Consider the following 15,008-nt stretch of genomic DNA (forward strand, 5'->3'; position numbering starts at 1 on the left):
TTTTAGGCTTTGCCAGCCAATAGGCAAAATTGAGACTATTTAAATAGGTACTTTTGTAACAACCATCTTAAAATGTAAAGACCATTATTAGCTTGTGTGCTAAACGAAGGCATGTGACTGAATAGAGTCAGCTTCATGGACTGTGTGGCAAACTACATAGTTTTAAGTCAGAATAGAAATTCTTCTTTTAAAGATAACACTGTTAGTATTTGAAGTTTACAAAATATAATTTATGTTTTTATGCATACATTTATCCACTCATTCAATAAATGTTTATTGAATCTCTGATACCTGCTAGGCCCAATGCCAGCTGTTATGAAGATGTATCTTTTAAGGCAAGGAGTCATAATCCACTTTATAATTAGAATGCTGAGACACTTGTGAAGTATGAGAACTTGTTAAGCTTACTGTGCTCACAAGTGAAGGCAAAATAATCTTGAATTGTTTTTTCTTGGCTCAATAGTAGAATCCATTCATTAATTAGGGGTTCATGTAAATTGACCACAGTGTTGAATATTGACAACATCTCAAGTATAGGAACATGTCAAGGGCTAATAGTGTACTTCTAAATAATATGTTTTCTGTGGTTTGCTGTAGTTTATATATATAGGGAGATTATACTTCATTATTTAAATGTAGATGTGAATTACTATGACTTTTAGTATAAGGCTGCATTCATTCAGTTGATCGGCATTTTCTTTAGGTATGGTTTGGAGAAGATCTGCCGTTAAGTCCAAGGAATCCTCTGACTCCCAGACATGGACCAGGATTGGCTGATGTTTGTCAATATGATGAGTGGATAGCTGTGAGGCATGAAGCTACTCTGTTGCCTATGCAAGAAGATCTGTCAATCTGGTTGTCTGGTTTGTTAGGTAAGGCTGGCAGAGATATCCAAAACTGTATTCTCTTGTTCCATAAATATTTACTGAGAGCCTTACTCTTTGTTGACAAGTAGTTGTTCTAGATGCCAGAGTACTGTGATTCTGTAGCAAATGAAATATTCAGTGTTCCCATTGTCACCAAGCGTGCAGTCCAGTTGGGGAGGTACTGTGATTCACCTTGAAACTTGGGTCTTAAATAGTAGGAAATTTGAAGTTTAACTGAAGATATCAGTATGTTTTGAATAAGCAATATTTTCATTGTTAATATTAAATAGTAGTTTTTTAGAAGTATATAGGCTTCATTTTATTTTGTTTTGTTTCACTGACCAGTAAATCTCTTACAGGCATGAGGTTCCTTACGAGTTATATATATATACTAGTAAAATGATGACTATTTCTGAGGCACTGAGGGCTGGGGACATATGAAACCTAGGAGGAAATGCCAGGTTGGAGAATGTCTGGCATTATATTTTTTACTCATTAGATATTTTGTTCAATGCTCTGAACTTTCTCCCTAGAAAAAATACACTTTATTTTTAACTTTTATTTAATAAACATAAATTTCCAAAGTACAGCTTTTGGATTATAGCGGCTCCCCCCCGCCATAACCACCCTCCCACCCGCAACCATCCCATCTCCCACTCCCTCTCCCATCCCATTCTTCATCAAGATTCATTTTCAATTATCTTTATATGCAGAAGATCAATTTAGTATATACTAAGTAAAGATTTCAATGATTTGCACCCTTTAAATACAGAATTTCATGTAGCATTCCAGTGTTTTCATGAAAAGATATATAGCCTAAAGATCTTTTTTTGTCCTCTGAGGATAATTAAACAAATACCCAACATTCACTGTAGTTGTGTGATATCAGTGTGGGATTTGGATCATTTTTATAGTTTATTATGTTGGGGCTGGCACTGTGGCACAGCGGGTTAACACCCTGGCCTGAAGCGCCAGCATTCCATATAGGTGCCGGTTTGAGACCCGGCTGCTCCACTTCCCATCCAGCTCTCTGTTGTGGCCTGGGAAAGCAGTGGAGGATGGCCCAAGTCCTTGGGTCCCTGCACCCGCATGGGAGACCTGAAAGAAGCTCCTGGCTCCTGGCTTTGGATCGGCGCAGCTCCGTCTGTTACGGCCAATTGGGGAGTGAACCATCAGATGGAAGAACTCTTTCTCTCTCTCTCTCTCTCTCTCTGCCTCTCTTCTCTCTGTATAACTCTGACTTTCAAATAAATAAATAAATATTTTTTAAAAATATAGTTTATTATGTGACAACAATGCTTTTAAAAAGGCATTTTAGAGGTGTTAAGTTGGTTATTGGCTATGGTATTATCTTTAATTTTTAAATTATAAACAAAGCCTATTTTATTTGTAGACGTTTTGTGTCAGCAATATTAATATTCAGTGTATTTATTTTGTTTTGAATGAATGTCAGTTTTCTTTAGTTTTTTTCAATACCACATCTCAGATTTTTTTTCCATTCTCTCATCTAGCTTGAAATTATTTGCCGTGTTAATTGTACCTTCTAGAGTGGATATTTGGAGTCTGAGTTTATATTTTTCTAGTGTTTGAACTGTAATCTGTTTCCATTTAATTAAATTTTAATCATATTGTTTGAATTTACTGTTTCTAGAAAAATGTTAACTTTGAAACATATTTGTAGGTATAGAAGTTAAGGCGGAGAGCTTATTGGAAGAACTTGATAATGGAGTACTGTTGTGCCAACTGATTGACATTCTTCAAAACATGGTGAAAACATGTAGCGCTGAAGAACCAGAGGTAAGTAAATGTCTGGTAGTGGTGGTTTTATAACTTGGTACATATTAATTTGTTTATGTCCATTTCTTGCCTCTCTGAGGTTGTAAACTTCCACCTGACTGTGACAATTTGAGTAATTTAACATTTTTTAGCTAGATCTGGGAAAATGTCTTCCTTTGTAAAATGAAGGTATTAACATTTACCTTGAGGGAGTTAACTGCAAGGGTTTTCCAAAACTAAATGAGATATCTGATTTATTTTCCCTTTTTGTAATGATTATGTATTATGTATTCAATGAAAAAGGTATTTTAGTTCTGGAAAATAATAGCAGCAGGAATAATATACAAGGACCGGACAGTAGCGGTTTATTTCCAGGGAGCTAGAGGAGCTGAAGGGTAGAGGTGAGAAAGACATTGTGCTCTGCAGTACCTTCTGCATTTAAAAATAATCATATTCATGAGTTGCTTATTCAGGCAAAAATTTAAATATAAAGAATCCTCAGTAAGATTACCTAAATACTTGGACCATATGATAAAAAATTAGGATTCTGTGAAATGTGAACCATCGGTTTTCAAAAGACTTGTATGAAAATGGGCAACTGTTTCCTTATTTGATAGTCTCCTGGAGAAATTCAGAACATCCTTATGAATATGCATATAAGGAAATAAACAAACATGAGTATGGCTGGTAACTTTTAACACAGCAGTAATTTTGTGTTTGTATTGAACTGTATGTGCAGAGTTATACTATAGAGATGTGCTTTGAAATTATTAAACTGGTTTTTTTTCAATTAAGATTCTTGTGTTATTTAAAATAGAAAGAGATTAGAGGTGTTTGATGCTGCTGCTGATTTTGTTTGTTTAAGATTATTTTCCTAGGAAATATTTTCTGGAATGTACTTCAAAGCATAGTAAACTTAAATATTTTTGAAGGTGGTTTTCTCTTAAAGTTAGATTTTTTTTTAGTTAGATTTAATGCATTGAACACTTACTTAGAAATATTCAAATATTTAATGAAAATATCTTTGATGCCTTTTTGAAATTATTCCATTTTCTTTTCCAGAAATTTCCATTGAGAAAAGTGCCATGTAAGAAAGATGCTGCACCAGGTTCATTCTTTGCCAGAGACAATACTGCAAACTTTCTTCACTGGTGTAGGCATATTGGGGTTGATGAAACTTACCTCTTTGAATCTGAAGGTTTAGGTAAGTGTTATTATCATCACTGTTGTTGTTTTCCATGTTTATTAGATTTTTTTTATCCTTCACTTCTAATTTTTTTTTTCAAATAAAGACTCAAATGGCACATCTCATTTTCCTAGAATAACGTGTACTTTAAGTATATGTGAGAGGCAGGCAGTTGGTCTAGTGGTAAAGACACTAGTTGGGATGCCTGCTTCCTAGATTGTCTGGGTTTGAGTCACAGCTCCACTCCTGATTTCAAATCCCTGCTAATCTGCATCCTGGGAAGGAGCAGAGGTGATGGCTAAAGTATCTGGGTCCCTGACAACCCACGTGGGAAACCAGGATTGAGTTCCTATCTTCAGGTTTGGGGAGTGCATCCGTGGATGGGTTCCATTACTGTAGCTGCATCTCTCGCTGCATCACTCTCTCTCCCTCGCTGTATGCTCTGTGTCTGTTTCTGTCTTTTTCTCTCTCATTACCTCTCAATAAATAAAACATAACTTAAGAAAATATGAAACTATTACTAAATCAAATATATTTTGCTTTTTTTTTTATCATTAAAGAGTTTATTTAGAGTGCCCTAAAACTACTTCACTTCCTAAATGAGTTGGCTGCAGGAAGGTTCTGGACTAATGCCTTACTAATAATTAATGTTTTCATCAAGAATTACTCTACCAAGTTTAAATTACTCATAATTTCTCTTTAACTCAGTAATTATAGAAATAACAGAAGGCCAAATGAAGGGTACTTCCAGTGTTTAGGTTTCTCTTGTAAACAACAGCTGAAACTTGATTAACTAAATGGATTAATTTTTGACAATTAATTTTGAGACGTCATGCTCTACTGAAGAATTATTGACATTTTTTTCATTTGTTTAACTAAACAGAGGCATCTGCAGTGACTAGATGGTAGCTGTTTGATTTAAATTTTGTACTATATAAATTGACAAGCATTTATAAATGAGTGTGTGTATATATATATATATGATACTTAGATTCTGTAAAATGGAATTAAAAGATTAATATTTTGGTGCAAAAATTTTTGAAATCTGTACATACTAGTGATATTCACAAAGTTCATGAAAAATGTGTATTATGAAAAACTATGCATGGATTTCGAAACTTTTATTGCACCAAAATGAACTTATCTTACGATTTCATTTTTCCACAAACCTTTTGAAGAACCTTGTACAAATATATGTGTCCATAAACAGGCACACACACATACACACAGAATTTATAATGTTGTGATAGGAGCAGTAGCATAAATGGTGGGGGCTGTGAGAGTTGTCTTCCCCGTAGAGAGAAGTTTTATCACTAACATTGCTTAGAATTGCTGGTTCTTGGTGATAACAAAAAGCAAACTGACTTTTAGTTGGTTTTATCATAATCTTCAAATTCTGTAGTGCCAGTTTATACTCTTTTAACCTTCACTCAGGGTAAACTGTGACCACTGCTCCACATTTGAAATTCCTCTGGATTCTCCCATCCAACATGGATAAGGTGCTGTAGATTACTGTTCCATTCCTCAGTTTACACTTTGCCTTAAATCCAGGTGTGCTGATTATTATTGACAAGGTAGTTGATTTAATAGCACATTCAGCTTCTTGAGATCAAAGAGAAGAGGAAATGCTTTCCTGTAGTTTCTCTGTACTTTCTGTTTCTGAAAGGATATGATTATGTATTTCTCATTCTCAGTAAAGGACATCGTCTGAATGTCCTGAAGGTCACTGTAGGACTAACTAAAGCACTAAATAAAGTGCTACCAATGCCATAAATTTATTTCTAAATTGAACTGATGAACTGATGTTTTTACTCTATAAATGCCTTTTATTTATTTATTTTGTTTTGCAAGGAACTGAAAGTAATTTTAAGGAACAGATATACAATTTAAAGGTATTTCTAATGATTTAAAAAAAACAAGCTTGCAATTTCTTCATCTCAATTCCTTTATTGGCATGAATTATAAGCTCACATAGGCTTCTTCTTTATTTTAAGAGATTATACTTTGTGCTGGGGGTATACAATATATGCTAGTCATAAATCACAGAACATCTGTCATTTCTATCAAGGAGCCAGTGTACTTGCCATTCATCACATATTGCACTTATTGGATTAGAATTCACAAGTTTCCTAGAGTTTCTAACTCTAAGGACTGGAACAGACAGGAAGATGATCCGTAGCTACTATATTGGTGCATTTAGCACAGATTCTATGATCAGGTTTGTTTTTTTTTTCCCCTGAAAGAGCTCTGTTTATCTTTACCTTACAATTCCTTTTAGAATTCTTTTTACTTTTGTTTTTTAGATTGTTTTAAGATATATATTTTACTCTCTTAAATATCTTTAAGTATAGCACGTTTGCTTTTAAAATAGTGCTTAAAAATTAAGATATGCTACCCCAACATAAAATACATAGTTTAAAAATGTATGTTTCAGGCCAGCGCTGCAGCTCAATAGGCTAATCCTCCGCCTGCGGCGCTGGTACACTGGGTTCTAGTCCTGGTAGGGGCGCCGGATTCTGTCCCGGTTGCTCCTTTTCCAGTCCAGCTCTCTACTGTGGCCTGGGAGTGCAGTGGAGGATGGCCCAGGTGCTTGGGCCCTGCACCCGCATGGGAGACCAGGAGAAGCACCTGGCTCCTGGCTTTGGATCAGCGCAGTGTGCCGGCCGCAGCGCACGGGCCACAGTGGCCATTGGAGGGTGAACCAATGGTAAAGGAAGACCTTTCTCTCTGTCTCTCTCTCTCACTGTCCACTCTGCCTGTCAAAAATAAAAAAAAGAAATGTATGTTTCAGTGTTTTTTTTTTTAATAAATTCACTATATTGTATCATCATTACCACTTGATAATTCAAGTACATTTCTGTCACTTCCAACAGAAAATTCATGCCTATTAACAATTATTACAGGTACTCCCCTGGCTCTGGCAACTACCAACCTAATTTCTGTCTCTATGTGTCTGCATATTCTGGACATTTCATATAAATAGAATCATACATTGTACAGCCTTTGTGCCTGGCTCCTTCACTTAACATAATGGTTCATTTATGTTGTAGTATATAGCATCATTCCTTTTTTATTGCTGATGATATTTCATTGTATAGATATACCACATATTTTAAACCCATTCATCAGCTGGTAGATATTTGGGTCATTTCCACTTTCTGGCTATTATGAATAATGATTCTATGAACATTTTTATACAAGTTTTTCAGTGAATTTATGTTTTTAATTCTCTCAGGAATACCTAGGTGTGGAATTGCTGGGTCATATGGTAATTTTATGTTTATATTTTTGAGGAACCACCAAGCTTCACAGTGGCTGGACCATTTACCATTCCCACCAGCAATGCCCAAGTATTCCAATTTCTCCATATCCTTACCAACACTTGTTATTGTTTATTTTTGTTTTCATTATAATCATCTTGGTGGACATGCAATGGTATCTCATTGTAATTTTGATTTGCCTTTCCTTAATGACATTGACAATTTTTTCATGAGGTCATTTCTGTATCTTCTTTGAAGAAATGTATATTAAATTCCCTTTGTTTGGCTATGTATCTTTTTTTGTTGACTTGCAAGAATCCTTTGTATATTCTAGTCACTAGTCCTTTATGAGATATGATTTGCAAATATTTTTCACACTCTGAGTGTTTTCACTTTCACAATAGTATACTTTGATGGACAAATAGTTTAAATTTTGATAAAGTTTAACTTAACATTTTTTTTCTTTGTTTGCTGATACTTTTGGTGTCGTGTCTTAAAAAGCATTGCCTAATCAAGTTCATGAAGGCTTTTACCCACGTTTTCTTATAAGAGTTTATTTGTTTTATCTTTACATTTAGGTGTTTGACATTTTTAGGTCATTTGGATATTTAGTGTGAAGCAGGTGTTCAAATTAATTCTTTTGCGTGTAGCCAGCTAATTGTCCCAATGACATTATTTGAAAAGACTGTTCTTTTCCTATTGAGTTCTCTTGGCACCTTTGTTGAAAATAAACATTTGCTTATATTTCTGGATGCTTGGTTCCATTCCGTTAGTCGATATGTCTATACTTATACCTATAAACATTGTCTTGAATATTGTAGCTTATAGTAAATTTTGAAATAAAGAAGAATCCTCTAACTTTGTTCTTTTTTGCTCAGAATTTTTAGCTATTTTGTGTGCATTACAATTCCATGTTAATTTTATCATCAGCATGTCCATTTCTAAAAAAAAAAGTTGTTAGTATTTTGATAGGGATTGCATTGAATCTGTCAGCTTGAGAATCGTTGACATCTTAAGAGCATTGTCTTCTAGTCCATGAGCATGGAGTATTCTTTTATTTATATCTTATTTTTTTTAACATTTTATAATTTTCAACATACATTTTTTACATTTCAAAGTTCTTTTTGAAGCTATTCTAAATGGAATTATTTTCTTAATTTCATTTTCAAGTTATTTTATCTCCAGTGTCTACAAGTAATTTCTATATGTTGATATTGTATTCTTCAACTTTGCTGAACTTGCTTATGAACTTGAATTTTTTTTTTTTTTTTTGGTAGATTCTTTGGGATTTTCTACACATAGGGTTATTTCTTCTGTGAATAGAAATAGTTTTCATTCTTACTTTCTAATCTGGATACCTTTTGTTCATTTTTCTTGCCTACATGCCATGGCTAGAACCTCCAGTGTAATGCTGAATAGAAGTGGTAAGAGTGATCATCCTCGTCTTTTCCCTGGTCTTGGAAGGGAGACTTTTTATCTTTTACTTTTAAGAATGACATTAGCTGTGAGTTTATTATAGATGTCCTTTATAAGACTGAGGAAATTCTCTTCTTTTCCTAATTTATTGAATCACTTTTTTAATCAGGAGAGGAGTATTGAATTTTGTCTATTGGTTTTTCAATGTCTATTGAGATAATTGTATGTTTCTTTTATTCTGCTAATTATGTATTACGTTGATTGTTCTCATGTTGAACTAACTTTACATTTCTGACATAAATCCTGCTTGGTCATGGCTTATACCCGTTTTTATATTTTGCTGAGCTTCATGTCCCATTATTTTGTTGAGAACTTTTATATCATATTTATAAGGAATATTGGTCTTTAGTTTTCTTGTGAAGCCTTTGTCTGGCTTTGCTACCAGGGCAACATGAGAATCACAGGATGTGGTAGGAAGCGCTCCCTCCTCTGTTTTTGTGAGTCTGAGAGACTGCTAGCACATAGTGCTGTGCTGAAGATAACCTAGACTAAAATTGTGGTGTTGCATCTCTTCTAAGAGCATCTCCCATTGAGAGAACTTAAATATAAATAATGCTACAAAGATCTAAAATACTATCATCTTCCTCTAAGCCAGTTTTTTAAAAAAATTTATAAAAGATAACAATATGTAGAGATTATAAAAGTGCTTTTTCCAAGTCTTCTCCAAAAAGTAAACCCACTGTTTTCTTTGTTTGTTTTTTTTTTTCCACTTTCTTCCATGACTAAAAATGTGTTTTCCTCTTTAATTCTGCTTCTTAAAATATGTCTTATTTCCACAGTTTTGCACAAAGATCCAAGACAGGTATATCTTTGTCTTCTTGAAATTGGACGAATTGTGTCAAGGTATGTACTCCACTGTATTTCAGAACGTCAATGTCGTAAACATTTTTAAGCTATTTAGTTTTAGCTTATAACATCATTTCCTCTTTAAAAACTTAATTTCCTATTTTAACTTCCTTTTGGTGTCTTTAACTTTATTCACTATGTGTGAGCATATGCCAGCATCTGTTTTCTCATATAAACTGAAAGAGGAAATACTTAAACTTTTTAGATTAAGACTAGGGTAAGGACGCATAGTCTTATTTATAGTTCTAGTCAAAGCAAGTCCTCTGAATGAAGAGAGGATCTGATAAGAAGACCAAGGCTTGGTGTCCCCTCTACCTACTTAAGCCCCATCTTTATTCACTCCCGATTTTAAAGCTGCCTTTCAGGGTCTCAGGAAGATATTGAGGGTATCCAGTAACCCAAGTTTATGCTGTGATATGAAGATTCTAACCAGGACTTTTGGCAATCTGAGAGACATTTAAAAGCGTTTCCAGATGTTCCAAACAACTGGTAGAAGAGAACTATACAGCTTTTGCTTTGAAAATGCGTGTGTGTGTGTTTGTATGTGTATCTGTGTATAATCTGGAAATGCAGGGAAGTGTTTGGGTCAACTTTGCTTGAATGATCAGATCTCCTGGTTGCTTTTCAGATATGGAGTGGAGCCACCAGTATTAGTAAAACTGGAGAAAGAAATTGAATTAGAAGAAACCTTGCTTAATACTTCTGGGCCTGAAGATTCCATCAGTATTCCCAAATCATGCTGTCAGCATGAAGAGCTGCATGAAGCTGTAAGTAATGGCCACATTTTCTTTTGATTTTGATACCTCGGAGTCTTCTGGTTTGCTACACATGATGCTAATGCTTAAAAGACAGTGTTTCTTGTTCATAACATATACCAGTTACTAATCTCCACTTCCTGATGAGTTCAAGGAAATACATATATTTATATATATGTAAAATAGATACGTATTTTCTTATTAAGATTTATTTATTTTGGAATTCAGAGTTAAAGAGAGAGAAGGGAGATATATAGAGAGGAGAGAGATCTTCCATCCCCTGGTTCACTCCTCAGATGGCCACAGTGATGAGGGCTGGGTCAGGCCGAAGCCAGGAGCTTCATCTAGACAGGTGCCCACATGTGATGCCAGTATCACAGGTGGTGGCATTACCTCCTAGACAGTGCCAGTCCCAAGGCACTATATTTTAAAGGTGATTGGTTATCATTTTTGTGTGATGAGGAATGGGTTTATTTGGGGGGTGATGGAGTCAACAGACTGGAACCCTTCATGTAGGATACTGTAGCCACGATAACTCATTGATTCTTTTTTTAACATGGTAGAATTATAATCTGATTTGCATATTATAAGGATTACTCTCACGGTCATGTAGAGGTTATGTTGGTTTTATGGTAGTAATCCATACATAAGATGATGAGAGCTTGAACTTGAACAGCAGTAGTGGGAATGGAGCAAAAGGAACAAATATAAGACACATTTAGGAAGTGGAATTGACAGGAATCCATGACTGTGAGGAAGGGAGAAAAGCTAGAGTGATGTCCAAGTTTTCTAAATATATGGTATACTGGTACTTGGAGAATCCAGGAATAGGAATATTTGTGAGGGAAAACTGATTTTTTTTTCTAAATATTGTCCCCTGACAATATATGTAAACTTGTTAGATGATAGATTGAGACTGAAATGTCTTCTTAACTTGATCTGTTCATTATATAAAAGTTAATAGAATTGCATTTCATTAGGCTGTGGGTTTTCTACAGCAACTGCAGTATTAAGTGATCTTAGGTGAATTTGGTATCAGACATTTTCTGCTTACTGTTGTTTAGAATAATTCAAAAGTTGGTACCATTTTTTTAGAAGTGCTTAATGTATAAAACTATTGTAAATAACAAGTAAGTCATTACCAATACACATTTAAAAAGTATTGCTTAGGTTATTTGTTTAACCATAGTCTATAATAAAACCTTAAGGCCTTGCAGGAGAGATGAACATGTCAACCAGAACAACTCTATCAGATCAAGATGTGTTTGTATTGTGTTACTAATATTTATGAAGACTTTGAATATCAGTATGGAAAGAAGAAATAATATACTTGATAAAAAACAAAATTGATTTTAAATCTCTTAAAGAATGATTAAATAACAAGGAAACTTCAGGAAAATATTTTTATTTGATGAGAATTACTAGGTTTTCATTTCCTTATTATATAAAAACCATACAAAATTTAGTAAGAAAAACATTTCTAGTCAGTAAATGGAGCAGGACTGTGTTCATACAAGAAAATAATAGTATTGAAACTTGCTGAAATCAGTGCTGTTTGCCCCATTATGAAAACATTTTTAAATTATGAAACCTGGAAAATTCTGGTGAAACTATTCCTATGTGTTGCTATTGGCAGTGGAAAATGATATAGACTTTTGAAAAATAGATTGACAAGTGGATATCAAGAGCTACAAGAATACTCCTTCCTCATTTTTATTGAAATTGACAAAGAAAATAATGATAAATGAAAATATTACCCTTTATTTATATTGGTGAAAAATTGTAAACAATATAAATACCCTCAAATAGGTTAATAGCTTGGTGAATTAGGATTTATTATCTCAACAAAATAATCATGTTATGTGATCATTACGATGCCTGTGTAGCAACAAGAAAAACATTTTGTGAAAAATATATACATACAAACCAACTGCATGAAAATCATAAGCTTGACAATAATCAATAGTATTGTAATGCCATTGTAGATGATTTCCTTTTTCCTTTAGTTATTATGTTAGTTATACAATAAATAAAACCAAAAGAAAGTATTTCTTATCCACTGCTCTAGTTTCTTATGCTCACTGCCTTGTTCAGATTTTAGGCTAATGCTGATTTATAGTGTTCAATGTAAGTGGTATTTGGAGATCTTAAATAAGGAAATAAGTGACTTATCAGAACACATTTCTCTAAACGTGTGTGTGTATGTGTATGAATACAATGTCCACCTATATATATATGACCTATGGATATCTTGAGGTCATGATTAAAAATAGAGTAATGCTCTGATTTGTCATTTAGGGTTCTGTTAAGAAGTATATAATTGCAGTGTTGTATACTTATGAAATTTTTATGGACAGAAAGTAGTGATTAAAAGAAATGTTTTCTTTCATATTGGTTTGATTAACTAATGCAAAACATGCTTCTAATAATTGTAAACTCTTTACCTGAGTTCATTTTCTTTTTAATCATTTCATGTATATGGTTATGTGGATGTGTGTGTATGAACGTGTGCATATGTATACATATACAAGTATCTAAGCTATATACATGATAATCTTGATTGATTCATGAAAATCCATTTTATTTGCTTATAAACATACCATTTTGTGAAGTGAATGATGTAGGGGAATAAATTCCTGACCTTTATCATTCATTTTTGGTAGATAATTAAATATAATCAAATGAAGTTCAATTAAGGCACAGCTAAATTGTATATATCTGAGGAAATATTCTTTAGATCATATCCAAGTTTAATTAAATGTTTATTTAAATATATTCTGTGTGACAAGATAGTCAAGAAAAATATTTTTGACCTTGCTTTTTCAAAAGTATAATTTTAGGTAAAGTCAAATATTTTCCAATGTGGCTGAAATGTCTTTTTTTTTCAATCAAATGTATTTCAATAAATATCTTCAATTTATTTTAATCTTCATGCTTTAAATATAGAATTTTTAAATATCTTTTTATATTTACAGAAATTTCACTTCTTTTGTTTTATATTTACCGGGGAAAAAATTCTTGAAGCGTAGAAGTAGGGTTCCCCTGGCAGACCATTGAAATGAAGCAAGCACTTTCAGAAAAATCCTTCCTGAATTAAAATTTTTAACAATTTTCTCTAGAGTTGAGTAAATAGAGGTCAGTCTATCTCTGCCTTTTTAACAATAGCTTTGAACAAATCTAGATATTTTCTTAGAATATTAGTTTAGCATCGTGGTAAGGGACAAATGCAAATTACTACTTAACCCTTTTGTGACTGGCCAGACTTTGATTTGGCACAGATAGATTACTAGTTCAGGTCTTAAAACAATTCAGGCCTGATAATGAACTCAGGCCACCTAGCACTCAGTAAGTGTGTTTGGAATCTTTGGCGCCGTCTAATCATACTTGCGTATCTCCTCCTGTGGTCATGAGGACACGGCAAGCCCAATGACACTGGGCAGAGGGAGGGACTTTATCACTGCTGGTATTTATGTTAGATTAGCAGTGTCTAATCTTAGTATGTGTTCACTAGTAAAGGAAAAGAGAAATTAAATGGTTGTACTGGATTTGATTTTCCTAGCTATCAAATGACATTGTATTTTAACTTTAAACAAACTACTTTTTATAACGGGCACTGAATTTGTATTTATTTTTAATCTTAGGTTAAACATATTGCTGAAGACCCTCCCTGTAGTTGTTCTCATCGATTTTCAATTGAGTACTTATCTGAAGGGCGTTACCGACTAGGGGATAAAATACTTTTTATAAGAGTAAGTATGCTATTTACATGTAAGTACATATAGATCTCGTTTTGAAATTGGGTTTATTGCTTTACCAACCTCTTTTTGCTTTGCTTTTAAAAAATTGAAATGGAGGGTGCAATTCATGGAAGAATTTCATTGTACAGGAAAAATATGCTCCATCAATGTTTTAATGCAAATCTCTTTTTTAACATGTATGTTAAATGGCATTATATTCTATTCAATTCTTAACTTTTTATAAGCTTTAAAAAAGGAAAAATATGGTATCCTTGCCTTTCATGATGAGTTCAGGTAAACACTTTAAACAGTGAACAGCTAACTTCAGGATATCTAAGGCTAGATATTGAAATATAATTGAGGGAACAAAACTTTGTGTACCTCAAGTAACTTATGCCATTTTTCAAATTTTCTAAAAGGAAATAATCTTTGACTATAAGAAGAAAAAACAGAAGCAAAACATCTAATGAACTGAAATATCTGTAATAAGTAAAGAAAATAGAAATGCACTTTATGATAATATATGCTTCAGACTTTATGCATAAAATCTTTTTCTCATTGACCCAGCATCAATATGTATATATACTGGTATATATGTATTCATTTTCTTCCTGTCTCATCTGCAGTTCATTAATTGTCCCTTCTCCTGATGAGATTGAAATTTCCTCTTTTCAACATTCTTCCAAATTCTGATACAATATTTCACCATCCAGTTTTCTTCTCTTTCACATATTATCATTACTTCCCTACCCTCTACCCAAGTCACACAGAAACACAGGTACTGTCCACCTAATTAAAGGCAATCTGGTATAGCCATAACGCACAAAGCATGGGATTTGGAATTAAAATTTGTGTGCAGTGGAAGGCATTTGACCAAGCCCTTAAGCTGCCAGTTGGGAATCCTGCATCCCATATCAGAATGCATGTGTGCAAATTTTGACTCTGTTCCTGGGTCCAGCTTGCTGCTAATGTGCACCCTGGGAGATAGCAGGCCAAGTTCTTGGGAGACCTGGATTGAGTTCCTAGTTCTCCTCTGCAGGCTTTTGGGGGGTGAACCAGTGGATGGGAGCTTTCTGTTTGTCTGTCTCTCTCTCTCTGCCAAATAA

The 15,008-nt window shown here is 33.8% G+C and overlaps 1 protein-coding gene across 6 annotated transcripts in view; it reads left to right on the forward strand.

The window, feature by feature from the left end:
* The window catches only part of GAS2L3 (growth arrest specific 2 like 3), a 41,635-nt gene that overhangs the window by 14,028 nt on the left and 12,599 nt on the right, over positions 1 to 15,008 (forward strand). For all 6 annotated transcript variants that reach the window (XM_051846578.2, XM_008256956.4, XM_051846579.2 and 3 more), the window contains 6 exons: positions 704 to 872; positions 2,548 to 2,663; positions 3,705 to 3,846; positions 9,344 to 9,407; positions 10,039 to 10,177; positions 13,807 to 13,914. In XM_051846578.2, the coding sequence (XP_051702538.1) occupies positions 704 to 872; positions 2,548 to 2,663; positions 3,705 to 3,846; positions 9,344 to 9,407; positions 10,039 to 10,177; positions 13,807 to 13,914 (738 nt within the window). The remainder of the gene's footprint in view (positions 1 to 703; positions 873 to 2,547; positions 2,664 to 3,704; positions 3,847 to 9,343; positions 9,408 to 10,038; positions 10,178 to 13,806; positions 13,915 to 15,008) is intronic.

This window comes from Oryctolagus cuniculus, chromosome 11, assembly GCF_964237555.1.
Source record: "Oryctolagus cuniculus chromosome 11, mOryCun1.1, whole genome shotgun sequence".
Classification (NCBI taxonomy): Eukaryota; Metazoa; Chordata; class Mammalia; order Lagomorpha; family Leporidae; genus Oryctolagus; species Oryctolagus cuniculus.